Raw genomic sequence first — 21,819 nt, 5'->3', positions numbered from 1 at the left:
ATCGGATCTATCATTCTTACAAGCTAAGCAGGCAGACCAGCTCGAGATACAGTGCCTCATGATAGCTGAGATCCGCTATCGGAATGGTTTCCAATGATCGATCGATTAACAACGATCGTATGTGTGTTGTATGATTCATCGATTAACTGAGTGTTCGTTCTACCTACTTCCAATCTGTTGCAAAGAAGAGCCTTACAACATCCCTTACATTAATTTTATAGTTATTTAATTTCAAATTATTTTATTTAATTTAGTTACAGGGTTTCCACGATGTATTGGTCAGTTCCCATGATTTTTTGGTGCGTTCCCACGATTTTTGGTCGTATCCCATAGATTTTTGATTCGTTACCATAATTTATTGGTATTTTCCGATTGGATATCAATACAATTGGACCAAAAAATTCTAAGAAACGACCCAAAAATCGTGGGAACGCACAAAAAAATATGGGAACCCACCAAAAATTGATGGGAACCAACCAATAAATCGTGGGAAACCCTGTAATAGCGATTGCTCCTGATAGATCGATAATCGAACCTTTTTTAACATTAAAGTTCTTATGTTTTTTTTTTTTGTTAATGTGAACCGCACACAAGCACTTAAATAACAAAAAAGGGTTGTTGGCTGTCAATGGACTCATTAAAAACAAAAACCCTGTTACCGATCCGATGGCGATCATTAATTTAGTCTGCGATAGGTCATCTGTTGTGCATGAAGATCCATTGGGATTTATCTGTTCTACATCTTTCGCAATGTGATTGACTGAGAGTAAATTTCGAGCAAAAAATAGAAGGTCTATAAGGACCAACCGGTATGCTGAGGATCAACATGGTTTACCACTTAAATGCATAATTTCGTGGCAAGTTGCTCAAGCAACAGACCTCACTGCGTAGCGCGCCACAACCAAAACCGAACACCAAATGTGAATTGCAGAGTTTTCCAGGGGTTCTCATAGTGGTGGGACACTTCCTTGACTCTTTCTTATGGGAAGTGAACTACATATGATCGTAACACTTAAATAAAGTTAAAAAAAAACATATTCTTGCTATGTTGTGCACAAGCTACGAAATAATTAATGACGTCGGCATTTCCCAAACAATTGAACTAAATAGGAAGTCCATACTGTTCGGGAACAATTATCACTTTACATTCACTTGAATCTTCACATTTATCACAAATCATGTATACCGCAAAACAAACAAACCTGCAGTGAGCTATTAGCATCAGCGAACAGTACCATCGACTCCTCCAATATAACGAGCACAGGTAGAGCAGTGTTTGTTCTGTACAAAAATTGTCATTCGGTGTGTCGAATCTGTTTTGCAGCTAGCGTGACAATCAAACAGTCCCCTCGTTCTGCACCCAATTCATTCACCCTTTCGGTGGGAGGAAGGGTTACACATTGAAAGTGCTCGCTAATGCAAACAATCATTTACAATCTGTACAATGTGTCTAAAGCGCGTTCACATTAGTTGCCGCTTGAAGCCGGCCGGCATTAAAAGTCAATTATCATGCGCTGTCCGAGGTAGCACCACACCACATACACACATTCGTCGAAATCTGTCTAATGATAACCCGTGCAAAGGCATGCAATGGTCGGGCGGGTTGTGCACATCAGGCAGGGGGAGTGGGGCAAACATATGATTTGCGAACGTGCTGGTTGAGGGCAGTGCAATCGGGGTTTCATCGTCTGCAGCAACATCATCATCAACCAGCATTACCATTACACAAACACAAAGCAAGCCCGATCATCATCGAGCTCGGAATGTCTGTCTATCGCCCGGAAACAAAAACTTCGGGAAATGAGCTATACATGTGTGTGAGTTTTTGTGTGAGGCAAATCGTGGAAGAGCCCGTACGATGGGGTGCAGTGTAGCGCGGCGCGAAGGGATCATGATGGATCGATGCGCAACCCCAGCAAAACCGTCTGACTCGTCTCGTGTCTGAAAGTGTCTATGTGTGCTGTAAATGGCTGGTGGGTATATAAAAGAGCATCTGGAACGGTGCTTTACATAACCGGTCCACGGGTCTGCTGCTGTCGTTGTAGCCCGTCTCGTACATCGCGCTTGATCTGCCATCGTCAAGGAAGGGGAAGCGTCTTCTAAGACGCAGACGAACACAAACACAAACGCCCATCGCAAGGGTCCCACGAACTGGCTGTCCGTTCGTCCGTCCGGCTGTCTGTCTGTCTGTCTCCGCCGTCTGGACACTAGGGGGACCCGCTACGAACGGCCGCAGTCGCAGTCTTTGTTGTGCACTCGCTCCGAACGGAGTCAACGTCGGCGAAGCAGTAACGTCGCCGTGAATCGCTCTTTCAGCTGAATAAAGACACACACACACACAGGTCGAGTGAAAATATAAAAAAATGGCACTGCTACTCCGTGTGACCGTTGCGTGCGGTGCAGTTCTTGCGCTGGTGACCGTTCGCAGTCAAGCGGCGAACCCAACAACCGAAGCGTTTGGGCGCAACGAAATCGTGCCGGATCTGATCGACGTCGCACCGGAGCAAACGATCAAGATCACCTACCCCCAGTCGGACGTGGAAGTGTCGCTCGGCAACCAGCTCACGCCGACCCAGGTAAAGGCCCGCCCGAAGCTGTGCTGGGAGGTTGAGCCGAGCGCCCTCTACACGCTGCTGATGGCCGATCCGGATGCACCGTCGCGCAGCAATCCGGAGATGCGCAGCTGGAAACACTGGCTGGTGGGTAACATCCCCGGCGCGGACGTCGATGCGGGCGACGTGCTGGCCGATTACGTCGGTTCCGGACCGCCGCAGGGTACCGGGCTGCACCGGTACGTGTTCCTCGTCTACAAGCAGCCGTCCCGCATTGTGTTTAACGAAACCGTGCTCAGCAGCAGGTAGGTTTGGCGCGTGGCATGTTCTTAAGTCCTTCCAGTAACTGGTTCTTTCTCGACTCCAACAAAAACGCCCCTCAGGAACCCGAACCGTGGCAAGTGGAATCCGGCCGAGTTTGTGAAGGATTACGAGCTGGGCGTCCCGGTTGCCGGCAACTTCTACCAGGCCCAGTACGACGACTACGTCCCGGAGCTGTACGCCACCTTTACGGACACTGCGTAGAAGTACGCGTGCAACAAAAAAAACGAGGCAGGATCTTCGTTAATCGTTAAACTCCCCTCCCCAGTTCCCCTTGCTTCCTTCCGTTGCGTTCCTTTCCCGTATCCTCTCACACCCTCACACACACGCGCTCCCCCATGTCCCCACACACAACTTGTTTTTCGGTTCCATCCACCGCACAAAATCACCGTGTTACAATAAAAAAACATAACGAAAAAAAGTACTTCGCAAGAAGAAACGAACCTTTCGGTGTTTGCTCGAGTGTTTCCTTTTTTTTCCCCACTATGACACAGACACACACACACACACATTTCGCACATTTGCAACAAAAGTAAATGGAAAGGATTGGGGTTCCACTTTCGCTCATGTGCGAATGGAAGGGCGAATGTGTTCGCGAGTCCTTGGCGTGGCACTACCGGGAGCCGCCTCGTTTGACAGCGATGGCGTCGGGGCTGGAAGTTATTTGTTTATTGTTATTTGGGCAGTGCGGCAGGTCCAACATAAAAATGCGCCTTGGGTGAGGGTGGGGGGGAGGGGGAGGAGAAGCCTGGAGCCCACTTTCATCGCACCCTTTTGTTTCACCCCCGGTTGGCATGGAAGCAATGCAGCGGGGACTGTGCGAAGTGCACACAGCGTGCTACGGGAAAAGGCTCCGGTGGCCACAATCGGGCTTTCCCTTCCGGGGATATCTTGAATGTAATTCTTAAAAAAAAGGACATTTGATTCCCCTTTTTTTACGATGCACCGATGAGGTCATTAAAATTAGGCAAACAGCATTTGCAGGTCAATGCACGCCGATGGGCGTGTGACGCCCCAAGAGTCATTAGCAACGATTTCCGGAGTGGAGTTTGGAAGTTGGAAGGTGCTGTCAGCGCCTCAAATGACACTCGCTTTATGTTTGCACTGAACGGAGCGGGAACGGGGGAGAAGGAAAAAGTTTAATTAATTGCATTCAGTTCATTTCTACACTTTTTCGCTGGGAAATGGAAATTTGTCGGAACTTGAACGCTTGGAACAAACACGACGCCTCTCTTCCATAGTTCGGAACAGTGTCGGCGAAAGAGGCTTGCGTGTTTGCCTTGGATTTTCCAACAGTGCTGCGAGTTCTGGACGTGTTGTAGTAGTGGTAGTAGTAGTAGCAGTAGTAGTTGTTGTTGTAGCAGTAGCACCAAACGACCTATAAACCTAGAACACAGCCCCACAAAACTAGCGCACCGTGGGCGGTAAGGGTTTCTCTTTCTACCCCCAACGCACCAGGTCCCACCGCCCTACCGCTCCCACAAACCTTCCGGTGCTGTTACCCGGTGCTCCTGCCCGAAGTTGGGTGTTGTTCGCCAGTACCAGTTCGTCGCGAACGTTCGCCCCCGGCAGGATGTCGGACTTTGTGCGCGATATGCGCAATCACAAGATAGTGCCGGACGTGGTGCCGGTCCCGCCCGAGAGCCTCCTGCACGTGACCTATCCCGGCGGGCTGCGCGTCAACCTTGGCAACATCCTCACCCCGACCGAGGTGAAGCACGTGCCGGAGGTGGCCTGGCCGGAGGCGGAACCGGACGCCTACTACGCGCTCGTGCTGACCGATCCGGACGCGCCGAGCCGGACGGCGCCCAAGTTTCGCGAATGGCACCACTGGCTGGTGGTGAACATACCCGGCATGGACCTGGCGAAGGGGGACACGCTGTCGGATTACATTGGCGCAGCGCCGCCCCGCAAAACTGGCCTCCATCGGTACGTGTTTCTGCTGTACCGGCAGAACGAGCGGATCTACTACAAGGAGTCACGGCTGTCGAACAGGTAGGTACGGGACACATTTTTCGTTGACCGGGTTGACCTCGTGGATGTGCCAACATAACACTGACCCTGTGCGTGTGTGTGTGTGTATTCTTCCTTAACAGAAGCACCCAGGGTCGGGGCAAGTTCTCCACGCACAAGTTTTCGGAAAAGTACGAGCTGGGGCTGCCGGTGGCGGGGAACTTCTTCCAGGCCCAGTTCGATGACTACGTGCCGAAGCTGTACCGTCAGCTGGGACACTTTCAAAACGCATTCTAAAAGCTGCCAACAGTGCGAAGGATGAAAGATAGAGAGAGATAGAGAGACAGAGGGAAGAAAGTGCGCATCAACTTGCGACTAGGGGTCGTTCAACTTTCGGGGTCAGAAGCAGGATCTTTCTCGCGATCGGTTGAGAGGATAATGATAAAGTGCGATGCTCGTGGTCTGCTGCGCAATAAAAACGCACACACGCACACATTCGCACAGACAGACAGACAGGGACGAACGGTGAAGAAACAGTTCACAGCATCTGTGAGCTCTGTGGGGAGGATGAAAGGATTTGTGAAGCTATAGCTAAAAAGGAGAGAAAAAAAGCCCAAACGAGTGGCTGGCATAGGGCAGGATACATAGGGCATGGGATGGAAATGATCATCTCGAGAGGGCAGAATGGCATACACAACATACACACAAAGACGTGCTTCGCAGATCGATTTAACGTCGTCTCACCTGTGGTGCCGCTGCTGTTGCCATGGTGCCTTCGGAAGGGATCTTTGCCACCGAGCGGACAATTCTGGCGAAGGGCGAAGGCTGCCAGCCTGCTGCTGCATCCCCAAGTATCCTTCGCCGAGCCGTGGAAAGGCAGACAAAAACAAGGATAAAGCGAAAAGAAAAACGAAAATTAATAAATAGCAAGAAGCGAAGAAGAAAAGCGCAAACAAACAAAGAAAAAAAAACGGAAGCAGAAGAAACGATTTTATGTAAAACAAAGATCCCCAAAGATATGTGGTAGTATAGGTAGAGTGATTTAGCATATAACGTTGTACGATCATCAAGTCAGACAGTCAGAAGAGATGAAAAAATAAGAGAAAAACAAGCACTAGCGAATGTACGTTTGCACGTTGAGGAAGGGCAGTGGAGTGATGAGAGAGAGAGAGAGAGAGAGAGAAAATACGTCGATTTTATTATTCTTATTACTGTTTAGTCGCAAGTTCCGGCAATAGGTGTTATGTGTTACCCGAAAGGGCGATAGCGGTAGGGTAGGATAAAACGGGGTGCCAGCCTTGCGCTCACACACAGGGCTCACGCTATGTGTACGTGTATGTGTGTGTGTGTGTTGCAGACGATGGAACTGCGACCTCTTGGAGTGTTCAATAAAAATTTGCGACCTCTTCGTGCGCACACGGCAGTGCTGGGCGGAAGGGGCCAATGTATCATTGTATCGTATCGGTGTCCTTTTACGTACCCGGTGAAGCTTGCTGCGTGCGTGAGAAAAGGGCAAGAAAGGGGCACAATGTTGCAAGCGCGGCTGTGCGGCTGGAAATGGATTGGTGCTGTTGGGATGGAGCGAAGGATTTGGACTGGGTTTGGATGTGTTTTTTGCTCAAAGGCGGCGGTTTCCACAACGCAGGATGTAAGTTCGATTCTCAGCTCCGATCGCTCGTCTCCTCGTGTACGGTATGATAACAAAAAGGGGTTTGTAAGACTTGTGTAGAAAGAAGGCACCATAACCACACATTGTAGATCATTGTCCCGTGGAGAAGAAGGATCATTTTTCGTTGTTTTATATTATTTATTTATTTATCTTTTCCATTACAACGGTACATGTTTGAGTCATTTTTACAGCCCTTCGATTATGATTGATCTAGTTCAATGCATTTACTCCTAAGCAAATTTCCTTATCTTGAACATAATCAGTTTATCTCTTTGTTTTCTATAATTTATTTATTATAAGTATTACGTTGAAGAATTACAGAGTTCCTGTGACTTTTTGTTACATTTTCTCATCATTTTTAGATATTGTTTGAATCGTTTCACGAATTATGGACACTTTCACACGTATGTTCTCAATCTGTGCTACTATTTATTGACTGGTTCTCGATGTTTTCAACAGTGTGTTTCATACAATGATCGGCATAATAAAACGCCCTCCTCTTACAAGTTTAGATTTGTTGTACTTTAAGTAGTGAGTAGTTTTACCTAAAAATGAAGTTTTACTAATGCATTAATTAATTTATTTTGTACAATACCAAACCATAACTAAATAGAGAAGTTTGATTAAAAAGTAAATGTAATAATAATGTATCAAAAATTGGACCGAATCAAATCGATTGATTTTACACAGCTTTAAGCACAATACTCATAATAGTTAAATTATAGTTTAAACATAAAAAAATGACATTTCATTTTTAACAAAAAAAAAACGAAATTTAACAAACATAAAATTGTAAGAAGTGGGTACTTTGATATCTACCATTTTTAAAGCACATTTTTCCAATAAAATGAGAAACCAAAGAGACGCAAAAACAGTATGGAAAGAAATCAAAAAGTTTGAGAAGCTTTAAAACTACTTGTGGAAATATGTAAAATACGCTGAATTTAACCGTATCCCAAAAAAAAACGGAACAAAAGAACAAAGAGAGATACAATTTGTTAGAAATGATCCAACGACACAGCAAACGCCTGCACACACCAACACGATCAACGCGCCGCCCTGCCGCAGCTCGATCGCGTCAAAGGTTGGGGGCACGATGTCACGCAAACTATGATAAAATGGGTGTGTTAGATTAAACCCCTCTACTCCAAAACAAAAAAAAACCGGAAAGGTAGAAAGCCTCTCAACAGCTCGAGAGGGACAGACAAGACTCTCGTCATCTCGTGACTGCTGAACGCACTCAAAACGTCCAGTCCAGCAATCTCTTCCAGATCGGTGTGTTATCATCGTACGCCACGTCCAGAAGAGGAGATTAGTGTTTTTCGCTGTGGTATAGCACTGCAAACAGGCACACATCTAAGCTCACTTGTAGCTTGTCAATTGTTCATCGTGCGAGATAAGCGTGATGGCACCGGCAAGCCTACCATCAGCCCGTCGCCGTACAGCAACGGTAGCGCTAGTTTCGCTCTGGCTGTGTTTGGTGCTGGACGACATTTCGAGTGCCAGCGGTGACGCAACGACAGCAGCAACCTCCAACAACATGACGACCGAGGTGCAACAGGTTTTCGCCCAGCATGAGGTGATTCCCGACGTGATCGACGCCGCACCGAAAGAGTTTGCGAAGGTAAGAGAGCAGTGGTGGTACGCTTGTCTGTTGGCCAGTTTGCAGTGATTGATATCCCTTCCTACCCTCCCTTCGTTTGTTGCCAGATCACCTACCCGAGCGGTGTTACCGTGAGCGGCGGTAACGAGCTACGACCGACGCAGGTGAAGGACCAGCCGCGCGTCGAATGGACCGCCAAGCCGGACGCCTACTACACGCTGTTCATGGTCGATCCGGACGCACCGAACCGGCAGGAGCCAAAGTTCCGCGAGATTGGCCACTGGCTGGTGGGTAACATTCCCGGCACGAAGGTAGAGGACGGTGACCATATGTACGCGTTCGTTGGCTCCGGCCCACCGAACGGATCCGGGCTGCATCGGTACGTGTTTTTGGTGTACGAGCAGCCGGGTGGCAAGATTGACTTTTCTAAGGCGCCTCGAGTTTCGAACCGCAGCCGCAACCATCGTGTGAACTACCGGCACCGGGAGTTTGTAAAGCAGTACGGGCTCGGCGAGCTGGTGGCCGGGAACTTCTACCAGGCGCAGTACGATGACTACGTGCCGACGCTGCACGCACAGCTATCGTCCGGCACGGAGTAAGGCGGTTGATAAGGCCGGAAATGTATTTTTTATGAGCTCTGAATCTGTTCGAGGTATGTTTCGTAATAAAAAACAAATCTGGTGACAGCAAAGGGCAAGTTTGCATGCATCAAATTATCAAGGTTTGGGGTCGCATAGGCATCCACAGCGGAGTCATTATCACCCGATTCCATCCAATTAGGCTCAGTTGAGCATAGTGTGCTAGCTCTAATGATCGATTTCGCTTGGTCTGGGCTTTCGTATAGTGGTGGGCTCTTGTTATCGGAATTATTCGGGTTCGATTCATGAATCTATACTGAAAATGATTCCGAATGTACCCTGGAGTCGATTCCGTAATCAACTCTGGAGCCTCTTCAAGCCTAGAATGGACCGTCCCTCCATAGCAATGTTTGACTATTCTGCTGCGTGATACTGAATAAGTATCGAAAGTCTGTATAGGCCGACAGATGCTTCCGACTATAAATTAAGACTTAAACTTGAACAACGGTTGAACGGCATTTATTTGCATAAAAGAGTTCGCATCATCGTTCAAATTGAACCTGTTTAAAATCTACTCTAAACAATCATTCTGATTCCGATTTCGGAATTCCATGTCAATCCTGGAATCGATTCCAATTCCGGAACCTATTCCGATTCCAAATCCGGAACCGAATCCAGAGCCGATTCAGATTTTGCAATTGATTCCCAAAACGATCCCAACACCGATTCCCAAGCCGACTCTGATTCTGGGCCTACCCGACGAAATCGCTTCCAGATATGTTAGGAGCTTGTCGGAATCGATAACGACAGCCCAACTTCATTATTCCCATCACTACTCTCGTGTGCAGAATGCAATGACCCGTGCTTGTTAGATAATCGATGCACAAAGACGCACGGACATCTACTCTCCGTTCACTTTTCACTCTCACACCGGCGTGGAAGTGGAAAATTCTACGCATCGTGGGGGTGTCCTCATAAGGGAGAACCAGTTTTTCGCAACTGCTATACTGCCAGCTGCTGTGGGCTATTGAAGGGTTGCCGCATTCGATGTTGGAGGGGATTTGTTTAAAAGGAAAATCTCACCACCGTCCGGAGGACAGTTAGTTGACGCCATTCGTGACCCACAGTGTGTTCCCCGGCAGTATGTCCACGTGCGTGCGCGGTGTAGCGTTGTTGGTGGTTAGTTTGCTGCTGCTAGAATCTCGCGCCTCCGACATACTGAACGATGCGCACGTGTACCGTGCCTTCGCGTCGTACGAGGTCGTGCCGGATGTGATCGACGAAGCGCCCGACTGTTGGGCCCGGGTGTCGTTTAAAAGTGGCCGCCAGGCGGAAGGAGGTAATCGGCTAACGCCAACACAAATACGAAACCCTCCGGTTGTGAGCTGGAACGCGAACGAGCGTGCGTTGTACACGCTGATCCTGACCGATCCGGACGTACCGTCACGGGATGATCCACGCTATCGGGAGTTTATCCACTGGGCTGTGGGGAACATCCCCGGCAACGATATCGATCGGGGTGAAACGCTTGTGGAGTATCTGGGAGCGGTGACGCCACGGGGCACAGGGTTGCATCGGTTCGTGCTGCTGGTGTTTGAGCATCTGCAGAAGCTGGACTTTTCGGCGGAACCGAGGATCACGGCACAGTGCGGTACGGTGCGGCGATACTTCTCCACGCGCAACTTTACACGCAAGTACGATTTGAGTGGCGTGTACGCGGGCAACTTCTTCCAGACGCAGTACGACGATTACGTGAACACGCTGCAGGCACAGCTGCGCGAATGTGAGAGCGAGCGTGAGTTTGACTGGCTGGTGCAGTGAGTTTGATGCTAGAATTTGTTTTGCTCTTTCTTTTCCCGGTGTCCCCATCTAGGTTCGCTGAACGAACTGAACGGCGCGCGCAATGGAACCGTTTTCGGTGGACCGTAGGTGGAAGAAGGGTTAGCCCAGTGCTGCCACTGTTGCTTGGTAGGGGCTGCGACGTGTGTAAATGTGGGGAAGGGGGTCTTCATTTATAGGGAAGAGACGTGTGTGTGTTTTGAGAAGTAAATAGCTTTTTTATGGTGGAATCAGTAGTTGTAAGATAAACGTAACAAAATCAAAATTTCTTATAAAAAATCTCAACATGGTTCAGCGTAATAGAATAATATAAGAATAGTGGTGATACAGATAAATAGACATCCAAAAATTACACAATTGATGCATTAATTATGTTTTGAAAGAATTGTGCTGGCGGTTAAACTTGAAAGAAAAGATAAAATTTAAATATCGTCAGCATGACCATCGCGTACCGGTAACCATAGCAACGGCATGTGAAGCGCTACAAGTGATGGGCGGTAATCGACATTTGTAGGGTTTTCCCAAAAAGCTTGTTGAAGCAAGAGCATCCCCAACGAACAATGAAATGTTATTCAACGTCGAATAAAACTTCGAATAAGAAATATAAAATGGTTCAAATGGTAGTACCTTATGCAACAAGGAATGGAAGTACTGATTCGAATGTTTTAGCCGAACCTGTCATGAAAGAATGTTACTCTATACAATTCATTCCCTCATACACTTTTTTAATTTTATGACTGTAACCTATTTTGCTATCCCGTTGTTCAAGGATTACTGAGTAATTTTAATTTTCACTCCAATGTTGATGGAAACGATACGTCCGTCTTCATCGATTTTCGGTAGAATTGGTTCGTGTGTGAATCGTTTCCCTGCGCCTTCCACTCTTTCGGCCAGACACACATTCACATGTGCTGTGTTTGGTGCTACCGAACTAGCAAAAGATGACATGCTTTCTCGCTCTAGCACAGAAGAAAATCTTCGAATCAGTTGTTTGTTGGGTTGCCAGTTTGCTATGGCAGCAATGGTGTAAATACCCAATTAACAAATCTGCAGCACCGGATCCTGCAAGATCGGATGTAAATTGTTTTCCATTCAGGTCGTTCATCTCAATAAATGAAAGAAGATCCTTCGCAATAGGGTCGTCTGCGACGATTTTAATTCAAACTGAAATACATTTATCTTTTGATTTAAACCAGGGGTCTCCAAACTACGGCCCGCGGGCCGCATGCGGCCCTCAAGAGCTTATAATGCGGCCCACGATGACTTTGTCAGATTTAATATAAATATTACGTTATTATGAATTTTTAAAATTAAAATGTTTTTTTTTTACTTTTCTTAGACAAAATCAAGCTTTAGTAACACGAAACTGTACAAGTATCATTGGTATTTTATTATAAAAAAGAGATTTAAACGTTCACTCATCAGTTAAAGTTAGCGTCAAATGGCCCTCAACATAGTTATTTTTGAAGCAATGCGGCCCGCGAGCTGAAAAGTTTGGAGGCCCCTGATTTAAACTGTTCTAAATTCGCATACAAACATGTTTTGCTCCCAATGGACAGCGATAATAGATTTAAAACGCATTTTGGTATGTGAATTAGTTTACGTAATAGAATTGATTTTTTATTCATTTTTTTTAATTTACTTTATTAAATTTACTATTAAACTTTATTGAAACATAAAAAAACACGGTTCTAAGCTGAGACGGTAGTTATGTGATGAAAATTGAAAGATTTTTTTTACATTCTAAAATTGCAGAAATATATAATTGTGTTTAAAAGAAAAATCCACCACGAAAATGTTGGCTTTCCGCTCTGAACCATCAAAAAGAAAAAAAACCTATCCCAACTGTCAAAGTGAGCAGACTTTGACGCACGGTCGCATTTTGTTCGCTGGGTCACCGAGCAGCACTGACGTTTACGGGCCGATTGTTTACAGCCGCAGAAGCTGCAGACGGAAGGCAGGAAGAAAAGTCTGATTGTCCGTGTTCTCGGTGCGTGCAAGGGCCGACCAATTTTTTTTTGTGCAAAACCAATCGTGTGAGAAGAGTCACTGGTGAACTGTAACATAACCTACGGAGAAAAGTGTGTTTCCTTCACCGTCCGTTGTGCTCGTGTAAACGTTAGTGTGTACTGTCTTGTACTGAATCGTGTAATCGTAGTTGAAAAGCAGCGGGCAGTGTGCCACACTACCAAACGGGCACGTCCAGCTGCAGGTCCCCAAAGAGAAACACACACACTCACACACACGCATATCACAAGGGTTTTTTCTTCTTCGTCTCATTGCAACGTGCGTGCCGTGTATTGCCTTTCTCGCGCGCGCATATGTGTGTGTGTGTATGTATGTGGAGTGAGAATTGTGTGCGTGTCTCATTTAGTGCGCCACGGGAGAAGGTATCGCGAAAATCGAAGCAGCCGTCTCTAGGAAAAAGCCTCGTGTGTGTCGTGTTTTTTTACGGTGCATTTCGCTAAACCGACGCGTACGTACGGAAAGTCCTGCCGAAGCTCCATTTTGTAAATTAGCACACCGCTCTCCTCGTTTCCCGTTGCGTGCACATTCGGGGGAGCGTTACCTTTTTTTGGGTGGCTGGCCGTGGTGGTAGTGATGATAAGTGCCGTTCGGTTGTGTCCTCCGTAGCCGTTTTGCACACCTTTCGTTGCCTTCCATCATCAGTGACCGCGCGCGCGAGTGCTTTTGTGTTTCTGCGTGAGTGAGTGTGTGCGTGCGTGTCGATTTCATTCTATTCCCCCCCTTACCCTACACCACCCGTGTTAGCGGGGTCGTCACCCTGCCAGCCTGTGTTGCCGAATGAAGGGGCCAAACGGGGTAAGCGCCGCCGGCCCACTCCTACCAGTACCATCGTCATTCCCGTGCCGTGACGGTGTGCAACGCATGTAGCGTGGCCAGGAGGAAGTGCAGGAAGCCGACGTAACGAAGAAGCTACCGCGTGTGTCCGCTCACACACACACACGGGCACGCCACACATCGTTTCACCGTTCACCGCTCCCGTGAAGCGGAGCCAGCGCGGCTAGAACGAAGGGCCCGTGCTAAGCGAGGAGGAGCGGCGGGTGCAGTGTGGTAGAGAGTGAAGAGTGCGTGCACAAGACACGGCACCTTTGCTGGGGTGGGTGGGCTGGTGGACAAATAATGTCGGATGTAAAACGCGTCACACTCACGACGATCAGTGATGTGGTGAAAAAGGGTGGCACCAGCCCGTTCGGTGCATTGTCGTCGGCGTTTGAGTCGAGCACCGCGGCGGCAATTCACCCATTCGGCAGCAGCAAAGGAGGGGAGACCACAAGCAGTGGACCGAACGCCGGAAGTGGTGGTGGTGGTGGTGCGGCGACAGCAGCGAAGAAGCTCAAAACTGTCCGCCTCGAGCTGAACCTGTTCGAGCCGACCGCAGACAGTTTTCCCGAGTTTAACTTTTCCAAGCTGATACACGTCGAGCAGGTAGGTTAGCCGCGGGGCGGTAAGGGGGAATGTGTGTAGAAAACGTGGCCATCTTTGTCGTGTGTGTATGGGTGTTGGGAGCGCAGTTTCTGCTGTTTTGTTTCCCTTCAATTGTCAAATTCTGTTACGGAAGAAAGGGGGGGGGGAATGTTTCGTCTATTTGCCAATCCTTAGTAGGCTGGGGTGGAAGGGTACTGTCCGCCTCACTCGCCCCTCTCCACCAGAGTGCATTTCCACATCCGATGGCGTGTGTCCGAGTTTGGTGCGCGTCATTAATTCACCGCTTTATTACGGTGCAATTGAGGTGATTCTTTTTAGGGTGTGCGTGTGCGTATTTTGCTCGCGTTTTTACCCCACTGCCTGCACCCCTTACCTGAGGATTGGAATAGTGCATGTGTGTTTGTGGGTGTGTAAGTACGCAGTTTTTGTTTTTTTTGGTAACATACAAACGCACTTTGCTTTTATGTTTTTTTTTGTTGTGTGCGTGGGTGAATGCAACCCACAGAGCGAAGAGGAGGGGCGTGGGAAGAAAGATGTCACTGCACCGCGCCTGTGTCTCGCTTCCCCACCTACCTCATACAACAATCGATTGCTGCGCTTCCGTTCTAATTGCGCGAATCTTGCGGCGGAAGATAATTCTCGCGCTTTTTCTGTTGTCGCTCTGCTTCTTGCGCATTCTCTCCCTTTTTGCGTACGTGACTTCGGGCGGGTGGTATGCTGCTAGACGTGCGTGTTTTTTTATGAGTAGCAGCGCAGCCCATGGTCAAAAGGGATGTGTGTCAGTGTGGTAATGTGTGTTTGTGTATGCGTGTGTTTTGGTAGAAAAGAAAAAGAAGAGAGGTGCGTTTTTGACGTTTCTTCCCAAAGTTACGTCAAAGTGGTGCGATGAGGGGGGGTTTAAATAGATGTCAACTGTTGTGTTTAAATTTGCACTTTTTTTTTAATCGGGAACGACAATTTATGAATGAAACTGTGTGAATGGGCCTTTTTGGAAGGAGTTTGTTTCACTTACTTGAAACTACTTTTTCCCCTTAATTAAGTTGACTATTTTTATTACATTTTGTATTTCCACCGACATTAATTTGTGTAATGCTTTCTGATTTCGTTGTAGAAACGGCTGAAGAAAGCACAGAAAAAGCAGCAGCACGACGATGAAGCGAACGGGTTCCTCTCCGACCCGGAGCTGGACAACGACGTTGCCCGAATGGCCCGGGAGCTGGAGCGAAAGTACGGCTCGGGTTCGGACTACGCAACCAAGGGCAAGGCAGCCCGTCCCTCCAAGCTGGACTACTACGATCGTGGCGCCGGCTACGACGAGGAAGACTCGTTCATCGATAACTCCGAAGCGGTAACTGCCACTGGCTCCCTATTGTATGATATTGAAGAATGCTTTTATTTATTTCCTTCCCGCTCCTTCTTCTTCCTTTTATAGTACGACGAACTGATCCCGCAAGAGATAGAAACCGTCGGCGGTGGGTTTTACATCAACTCGGGCCAGCTGGAATTTAAGCAGCTGTCGAACTTCGAGCGCCCCGAAGATGCGCACCGGATGCCGAAGCCGAAAAAGCGCGCCCTCTCCACCACATCCGAAAGCAGCGACGAGGATGAACCGGCGGGAGAGAAAAAGAATGCCCCGGTGGCGGAGAGTAGCGCCAGCGGTCTGTCTGGGCAGTCGAAGCAAACGGTGGACAAGCCCGCGGCCACGGCTGGCGTGCTGGAACCGGGTCGGACTCAACCTGAAGGAGTCGAAAAAGGCTCCGATGCCGGCAAGTCCGGACCGGAACCGGAGGACAAAGCGCGCACGAACGGACACGTGGCCAAGAAGCAAAAGATCGTAGATAATGGGCAGCTGGCGGCCGAGCAAAAGAACAAACCGTCCGCCAGCGAAGGAGGAGGTGGTGGCAAGGAGAAGGCGAATGGTGTGAAGGAAAAGGTAGCGGTGGCGCCCGGCGGTGTGTCGTCCACCGTTGGGGGCGAGGAGGCCAGCAAAAAGGATGAAAGCGGTATGAAATCGATCAAGACGACCACCGTGAAGGATATGCTGCGGGCCAAGCGGGACAGCTTGCGCAAGATGGAGCAGGAGAAGAAGGGACGCAGCAGTGGGTCGAGCCGCGTGTCCAGCTCGGAGGCGGAAGAGGACGGCGACGGTGGCGGGGACGACGAGGACGAGGACGAGGAGAATGACGAGGAAGATGACGAGGACGACGAGGAGGATGAGGAGGAGGACGATGAGTACGATGAGGAGGGAAGCGAGAAAAATTCGCCCGAGTCCGGTTCCGAGGTGGACATTGCGTCGGAAAGCGAAAGCAGCCATGGGAGTGAAAAGGACGCCAGGGCTGGGAAGTCGGGCGAGCCACTGCCAGTGGCGAATGGAGCGCTGGACGGTGAACCGGCCAAGGAGCGCAAGCAAAAGGACCGCAAGCTTCCCGAGGACATTCCCGACCAGCTGCGGCGCGATGTGGATGCGCTGAAGGAGCTAGCGCGCGGCCTGTCCGGTGCAGGAGGGAAGCTGAACTTGTTCGAGAGCAAAGTGGCGGACCTGCTGCTCCGCATCGACGACGGGGCCCGCGCGTCCGGCAGCAGCACGCGCAATGCGGTGTTCCGCCATCTCGAGGCGCAGCTGTCGGTCAGCCGGCAGTCGCTACAGCTGAAGCTGAAGAAGATACGCATCCGGAAGCTGGAGGGCAGGACGAAATCGCTGGCTGCGAAGCTGGAGGACGTGATCGCCGATACGATGCCGGCGATCGTCACCAAGTACGAGCTGGACTGTCTGAAGGTGAACGAGCTGCGGCTGGCGGCAGCGGCCCAAACCGTCACCAACAACCCACTGCCAAACGGGGAGAAGGGTGATGCCCCACCCAACCCAGTCACGCAGCAGATACGCAATCCAAAGAAAAAGTACACCTGGAACGAGCGGTCGCGCGATCTGCTCTGGGAGCTGTACAACGTGCGCCAGCAGCTGTTTGCCCTGGTGCGGCCGCGCAACCAGTCGGAGGACGAGGTGCTGGCGGAGTTTCTGCGCACGAAGGTGGTGCCGCTATGGCCGAAAGGTTGGATACGCTACGAAGACATACAGAAGGAGCTGGACCGGCGGAAAAAGGCACTGGCGAAGGGTCAGGCTGCTGCTGCTGGTGGTGCGCCGCTTCCGACGGGGAAGAAATCCACGCCGGTCGTTTCCCCGCTCGTGTCCCCCAGCACGACACCGTTCGAGTCGGCGGCACTGCCCCTGCCCACCGGCAGCACCCCGAACGGTGTGAAAGCACACGATGCTGCCTGTCCACCCCGTTCGTCCACGCCGATAAAGTCGTCGGGGATCATCGGTAAGGGTGGAGTGGACGGTGACAAGAGCGCCGCCACTGCCACACATCACTCACTGTCGGCGGCCGCCAACATGTCGCCCAACGCTGCCCACAAACGTACCTCGGACCATAGCATTATCAACATTATGAACTCACCGCCACCACCGCCTGCGGCGGACAAGCAGTCCGCCGGCGATCAGCGTCGCTCGTTCGACGCGATGGACACGTCCGGTGCCCCGTTCGCCAATCCGGACACCGGCGGGACGGTGGGAAGGGACAGCTTGAAACGATCTCCTGCCACGCCGGCTGACAGAAGGAACCAGGATCGGCAGCGGTGGAACAGCCGGGAGGACGACAGCGACAGCAGCATCGAGATTATAGCGGAATACAACGTTCCTAGGGCACCGGTCGGTGTTGGTGGTGGTGCGTTCCAGGCGGGGAAGCTGCCCGCTTCCGCGACGGTGCTGCAGATGACGACGCCAACCCTTCCCGGTGCATCGAATCTGCCCGTGCTGAACAAGGAAAAGTATAAAAACTTGATCGCGGCCAAGCACAAATCGTCGTCGCACGGTGGCAGTGGCAGCAGTGCGGGCTCTAGCCCGATCGGCATGGGTGGTGGTGTGATTGGTTTTGCTGCACCTTCGGGCAATGTGAGTGGTGGTGGTGGTGGTATGCATCTCCCCGATATGGCCGGTGGCACTGGTGCTGGGAGCGTCCGGCTAAAGGATACACCGTCGCCCATCGATGTGGACGTCCATCAGATCATGAAGGATCTCAAAGAACTGCAGGTAAGTGGGAGGGAAAGGAACTTACAAGAGGCATTCTTATACTAAAATGTGGCTTTTTCTCCGTATTTTAGGAACTCCAAAAGCAACACAACACCAGCGGTAACCGGAAGCCGGATAGTTCAGCGTTACAATCACAACAGCAGCACGGTAAGTGGAAAGGACTTTACCCTCTCACTCATACTAACACGCGTTGAGGCGATCAAATCCATTGAAAGTACACATCACTTCTTGTCCCTATTAACAACGTAGTGCAACAAGTTCCACTGGCCCAGTTCGTTCCACGATCGTAAAGGTCGTCCCGGTCGTGATGCTGCATCCCTTTCATCCTTCAAGGGGGGAGGTCCGTCATATTGCGGTGCTCGTTTAACGTAGGAATCCTCGCAATCCGACCGAGGCGATGTGGCGACGGATCATACAAAATAGCGTTGCGTTCGCGGTGTAGATATATGGAAGGTGTGGATTTTGAAGTATTTTAGCACTAAATTTGATGTGATTTGTGGCTTGCCGTTTGTTACCGTTGTTGCTCGATGTGCTTGTTTTTGTAGCGATCTCGTTAGAGAATATTTGTTTGTTTTGCTGTTCGCTTTTTTTGTATAATCGGTCTTGTAGTAGCATGAAGACATTTGCTTTTGTGGCTATAATCGAAAACGATCGTTCGATCACAGGGTTGTGTAGTGTGCCGCGTTGCTTAACCTTGTTGGTCCTTAGTACGTTGGAGCGAACGGCAAAAATCCGTTTGTCGCTCACGGGTTTCCGTTGCTTTAATTTAAAAAATCCTGTATGACATGTTTTTCTTATCAGAATGAATGGTGTTTTTTCTTATCAACAGTTTAGATGCGCACAGCCAAAAATACAAAACCTGGCTAAACGTGATATATACCGTAAGGTATACTGGAGAATCATATTCACCTACAAACCAAACCGTTAGGAATGTGCAGCTCAAAACTTTTCGGGCAACTCCGGAATCAGCTCCATAATGGGCTCCGGAATCGGTTCCGAAGTCAAATCCAGTATCAGCTCTGGAATTGGAATCCGACCCGGAATTGGAATCTGCTTCGAAACGGAGTCGATTTCGGGATCACCATAAGAAAAGGCGTTTGGGTCCAATAATGCTGCGTATTGATAGGCGCAAAGAATCAAAATTTACTTGTAAACGATCCTTTCTCATGGAGATTCCCGCTTCGCTTCTGAATCTTGTTATTTTATTTCAATAACTGATTCTAATTCCTGAGCTAATTCCATTTCTGGAATCAATTCCCAGGTCGATTTCGGTCCGGAGCCGATTCCGGCCGCTGAAACGACTGCGGAGCCGACTCTAGAATCGGCTTCGGAGTCAATTTCTGAATCAGCTCCGAAGTAAACTGCAGAATCAGCTCTAGAATCGGCTCTGGAATTAGTTCCAGAATAGTTTTCGAACACGGAATCGGGTCGGTCCGGTTCCGAGCTCCCACCACTAGTTCCAACTTGCTGAGGACCGTTGTCTCCCTCTCACTGTTTGAACCATCACTCGATGGAAGTGATTCTCCCCACTCCCTAATCGCTCTCTCTCTCTCTCTCTCTCTCTCTCTCTCTCTCTCTCTCTCTCTCTCTCTCTCTCTTGGACCTTCGTGTATGTTCTCCCTTCCAGCCGCAACGGCAACCACTACCACCACCACATCCAATGCAGCAGCCCGCTCCACTACTGTTGCCGATTACTTTATCGACTGTGATATGGATGAGGAAGATATACTGTTCGCCACCAACTTCACCTACGGTGGGGGTGCGCACAAGAACTGAATAGCTGTCCCCATGTGCATGTGGTTATATAGTGTCGTAGTGTCATCGTCCTTCCTACCCATCCTGAAGCGTATCTCGGAAGTGGTGTCCCATTCGCCACAGTATGTCGGTATTGCGCAGTGGAGGTAAACTACGAATGTATGCCCGATAAGATGGTGTTGAGACAAGTTGTTTTAATCGGTGTCTGGGAGTAAATAGTCGAATCGTGTAGAAACCGATGGGTTTCCGTAGAATAGTCTTTTGGTGTCTTTAATCTGCTCTCTGGTGTCTCTGGGTTCATACTGTACCATTGAATCATACACCACCTGGCGCACTCTACACGCTAATTGCACACACTTTCCCGCACGACTCATTGCTCTATGCTGATGCTTTTGCATGCTTCTTGTTAGTTTTAGTCGCTTATGTAGTGATTATTGGTTTGATTGGTGAAATGGCAACTCAAAACGTGTTTACTGATTACCTGTGTTGTTTCTCAAATCTTTTTGTTTTTTATAGATCGTTCGGATAAGAAAAAAATGGCAGCATAAAAAAACCGCATGCGGCGGGGTTCGTTACTCGCGCGAATTCAATGGAAAGATTGCTTTCCTAAAAAGATGACCTCTCTCCAAAAGGCAAACGAGGAAAGGGATTCTCCCGCACGCTGCGCATGAACGCGCCCGAGCGCAAAACGCCACTGCTGCGTGAAATGTGGTTTGTCCGGTTGCGCTTTTGTGGCAAACGGCGTGCGCGTCTGCCCGTTAATGTGTAGAAACCCCTCCCGGAGACTAATTGGCAGTGTGTATCGACACGGAACACCTTCTGGACACAGCAATGCATATAATTGATCCGAGGGTTTAGTTTAGGGACGTGTGTGTGTTAGGCTATAGCAGGCGGCTGTATTTACCCGCACGCACTTCTTCTGTTGCTCACGAAAAAAATGCCAGTGGAGAAGTGTAAGAAGTAGGTTAAACAAAGGGCTAAAACGAAAAGAAGGATATTGATTCCCCGTGTGGTGGTGGTAGGGGATGGGTAGGTAGTTGTGGTGGTGGTGCGTTTAACGACAGATCCCATCAACCCGATTCAACTCGCAGTACTCTACCAGAGAGATCTATGGGTGCATTTTTGTTTCACACTCTGTTTTGTACATTCGCGTGTTAGCTAGGCGACACTCAGTCACATAAACAGTAACTGCTGGGTACCACACACCACTCGCGGGGGTTTATTGTAGCATAAATAGAACGTTGATTGTGTATGAATTGTAAAAAAACAAGAAGGAAGGAGCTAGATGGACTGCATACAAAGATAGCCTAAAAGAGCGATAAGAACGTAAGATAAATGATCACTTTAAATTTAATACTTTTTAATTCAACTTCCCACTTCTCACCCCCCCCCCCCCCCCCCCTTTCACCCCTTCATTACTGCCTAATGCAGGTGTTACTTACGAATGTTTTTGTTTGTTTATCTCTTTATGTTTTGCTCATGTTATGTATAAAGAGTGTGCGTGTGTGCTTATGTTTTGCTATACTATTTATCCCCAACAAGAGCCTGATTTGATTTTAAAACGTTTCTTTCTGTTTTCCGATTTCCACTTCTACTGCTTACGTCCCTTCTTAATGTAGGATATGTTTTTTTCTTCTTCCAAACACTCTGGGAACATTTTTTGTGTATAATGTTTTAACTTTATCCAACATCGTGCTGTGTTCTGTCTCTCTCCAGACGAATGGCACGGAGAGGATGGGGAGAGGATCATCCACCGTTACGTTTTATAATGAACTCTCCCAGAGCACAGGGTAAACGAGAAGGGAAGGGAAGGGACATGATGGAATCTGGCAAATGAATCTAAAATTTCAGCCTTCTCCATCAACGGTTCTCCACAGAGTTACAGAAACACACACACAGACACAGTAAGATGTAATAAAAACGGAAATTAGATTTCTACACTGAACGAACACTGTTGTTTAGGGATTTTTCTGATAAAAAAGAAAGAAAAGAAGGTGCTTATCAACATGCTG

At 48.9% G+C, this 21,819-nt stretch overlaps 5 protein-coding genes across 9 annotated transcripts; all 5 read left to right on the top strand.

Annotated features, from left to right (window-relative positions):
* Positions 1 to 1,992: 1,992 nt before the first annotated feature.
* On the top strand, positions 1,993 to 3,316 carry LOC120952425 (protein D2-like). Its single transcript, XM_040371746.2, has 2 exons — positions 1,993 to 2,857; positions 2,936 to 3,316. Exons 1-2 carry the CDS (start codon positions 2,364 to 2,366, stop codon positions 3,075 to 3,077), a joined length of 636 nt encoding a protein of 211 aa, XP_040227680.2. The 5' UTR covers positions 1,993 to 2,363; the 3' UTR covers positions 3,078 to 3,316.
* A 505-nt stretch (positions 3,317 to 3,821) lies between these two features.
* Positions 3,822 to 6,678, top strand: LOC120950288 (phosphatidylethanolamine-binding protein homolog F40A3.3-like). Its single transcript, XM_040368200.2, has 2 exons — positions 3,822 to 4,868; positions 4,970 to 6,678. The coding sequence occupies exons 1-2, from the start codon at positions 4,447 to 4,449 to the stop codon at positions 5,121 to 5,123; spliced, it is 576 nt and encodes a 191-aa protein (XP_040224134.1). The 5' UTR covers positions 3,822 to 4,446; the 3' UTR covers positions 5,124 to 6,678.
* A 1,026-nt stretch (positions 6,679 to 7,704) lies between these two features.
* Positions 7,705 to 8,789, top strand: LOC120951497 (protein D3-like). Its single transcript, XM_040370263.2, has 2 exons — positions 7,705 to 8,119; positions 8,206 to 8,789. The coding sequence occupies exons 1-2, from the start codon at positions 7,901 to 7,903 to the stop codon at positions 8,695 to 8,697; spliced, it is 711 nt and encodes a 236-aa protein (XP_040226197.1). The 5' UTR covers positions 7,705 to 7,900; the 3' UTR covers positions 8,698 to 8,789.
* Positions 8,790 to 9,298: 509 nt separating this feature from the next.
* LOC120953106 (protein D3-like) lies at positions 9,299 to 10,872 on the top strand. 2 transcript variants are annotated; one of them, XM_040372792.2, is made up of 2 exons: positions 9,299 to 10,471; positions 10,550 to 10,872. In XM_040372792.2, exons 1-2 carry the CDS (start codon positions 9,820 to 9,822, stop codon positions 10,603 to 10,605), a joined length of 708 nt encoding a protein of 235 aa, XP_040228726.2. In that variant the 5' UTR covers positions 9,299 to 9,819; the 3' UTR covers positions 10,606 to 10,872. The 2 variants fall into 2 exon arrangements, with proteins under 2 accessions (XP_040228726.2, XP_040228727.2); XM_040372793.2 differs by having other exon boundaries at positions 9,309 to 10,459.
* A 1,509-nt stretch (positions 10,873 to 12,381) lies between these two features.
* Positions 12,382 to 21,752, top strand: LOC120953490 (yemanuclein). Of its 4 annotated transcripts, none has more exons than XM_040373457.2 (6): positions 12,382 to 13,965; positions 15,077 to 15,313; positions 15,398 to 18,052; positions 18,124 to 18,199; positions 19,680 to 19,953; positions 20,324 to 21,752. In XM_040373457.2, exons 1-5 carry the CDS (start codon positions 13,660 to 13,662, stop codon positions 19,826 to 19,828), a joined length of 3,423 nt encoding a protein of 1,140 aa, XP_040229391.2. In that variant the 5' UTR covers positions 12,382 to 13,659; the 3' UTR covers positions 19,829 to 19,953; positions 20,324 to 21,752. The 4 variants fall into 4 exon arrangements, with proteins under 4 accessions (XP_040229391.2, XP_040229392.2, XP_049462309.1 ...); XM_040373458.2 differs by lacking the exon at positions 19,680 to 19,953 and adding an exon at positions 18,302 to 18,505 and having other exon boundaries at positions 12,383 to 13,965; XM_049606352.1 differs by lacking the exon at positions 20,324 to 21,752 and adding an exon at positions 18,302 to 18,505 and having other exon boundaries at positions 12,383 to 13,965; positions 19,680 to 19,760.
* The last annotated feature ends 67 nt before the right edge of the window (positions 21,753 to 21,819 follow it).

The sequence above is a fragment of the Anopheles coluzzii genome, chromosome 2 (assembly GCF_943734685.1).
Source record: "Anopheles coluzzii chromosome 2, AcolN3, whole genome shotgun sequence".
Classification (NCBI taxonomy): domain Eukaryota; kingdom Metazoa; phylum Arthropoda; class Insecta; order Diptera; family Culicidae; genus Anopheles; species Anopheles coluzzii.
This window is presented reverse-complemented; position numbering and strand designations above follow the sequence as displayed.

Coding starts and splice junctions, on each gene's coding strand:
- LOC120953490 (XM_040373457.2), top strand. CDS start 13,660: ATGTCGGATGTAAAACGCGTCACACTCACGACGATCAGTGATGTGGTG. Junction 13,966..15,076: donor AGCTGATACACGTCGAGCAG/GTAGGTTAGCCG, acceptor ATTTCGTTGTAG/AAACGGCTGAAGAAAGCACA. Junction 18,200..19,679: donor ACAATCACAACAGCAGCACG/GTAAGTGGAAAG, acceptor TCTCCCTTCCAG/CCGCAACGGCAACCACTACC.
- LOC120951497 (XM_040370263.2), top strand. CDS start 7,901: ATGGCACCGGCAAGCCTACCATCAGCCCGTCGCCGTACAGCAACGGTA. Junction 8,120..8,205: donor CACCGAAAGAGTTTGCGAAG/GTAAGAGAGCAG, acceptor GTTTGTTGCCAG/ATCACCTACCCGAGCGGTGT.
- LOC120952425 (XM_040371746.2), top strand. CDS start 2,364: ATGGCACTGCTACTCCGTGTGACCGTTGCGTGCGGTGCAGTTCTTGCG. Junction 2,858..2,935: donor GAAACCGTGCTCAGCAGCAG/GTAGGTTTGGCG, acceptor AACGCCCCTCAG/GAACCCGAACCGTGGCAAGT.
- LOC120950288 (XM_040368200.2), top strand. CDS start 4,447: ATGTCGGACTTTGTGCGCGATATGCGCAATCACAAGATAGTGCCGGAC. Junction 4,869..4,969: donor GAGTCACGGCTGTCGAACAG/GTAGGTACGGGA, acceptor CTTCCTTAACAG/AAGCACCCAGGGTCGGGGCA.
- LOC120953106 (XM_040372792.2), top strand. CDS start 9,820: ATGTCCACGTGCGTGCGCGGTGTAGCGTTGTTGGTGGTTAGTTTGCTG. Junction 10,472..10,549: donor GCGCGAATGTGAGAGCGAGC/GTGAGTTTGACT, acceptor GTCCCCATCTAG/GTTCGCTGAACGAACTGAAC.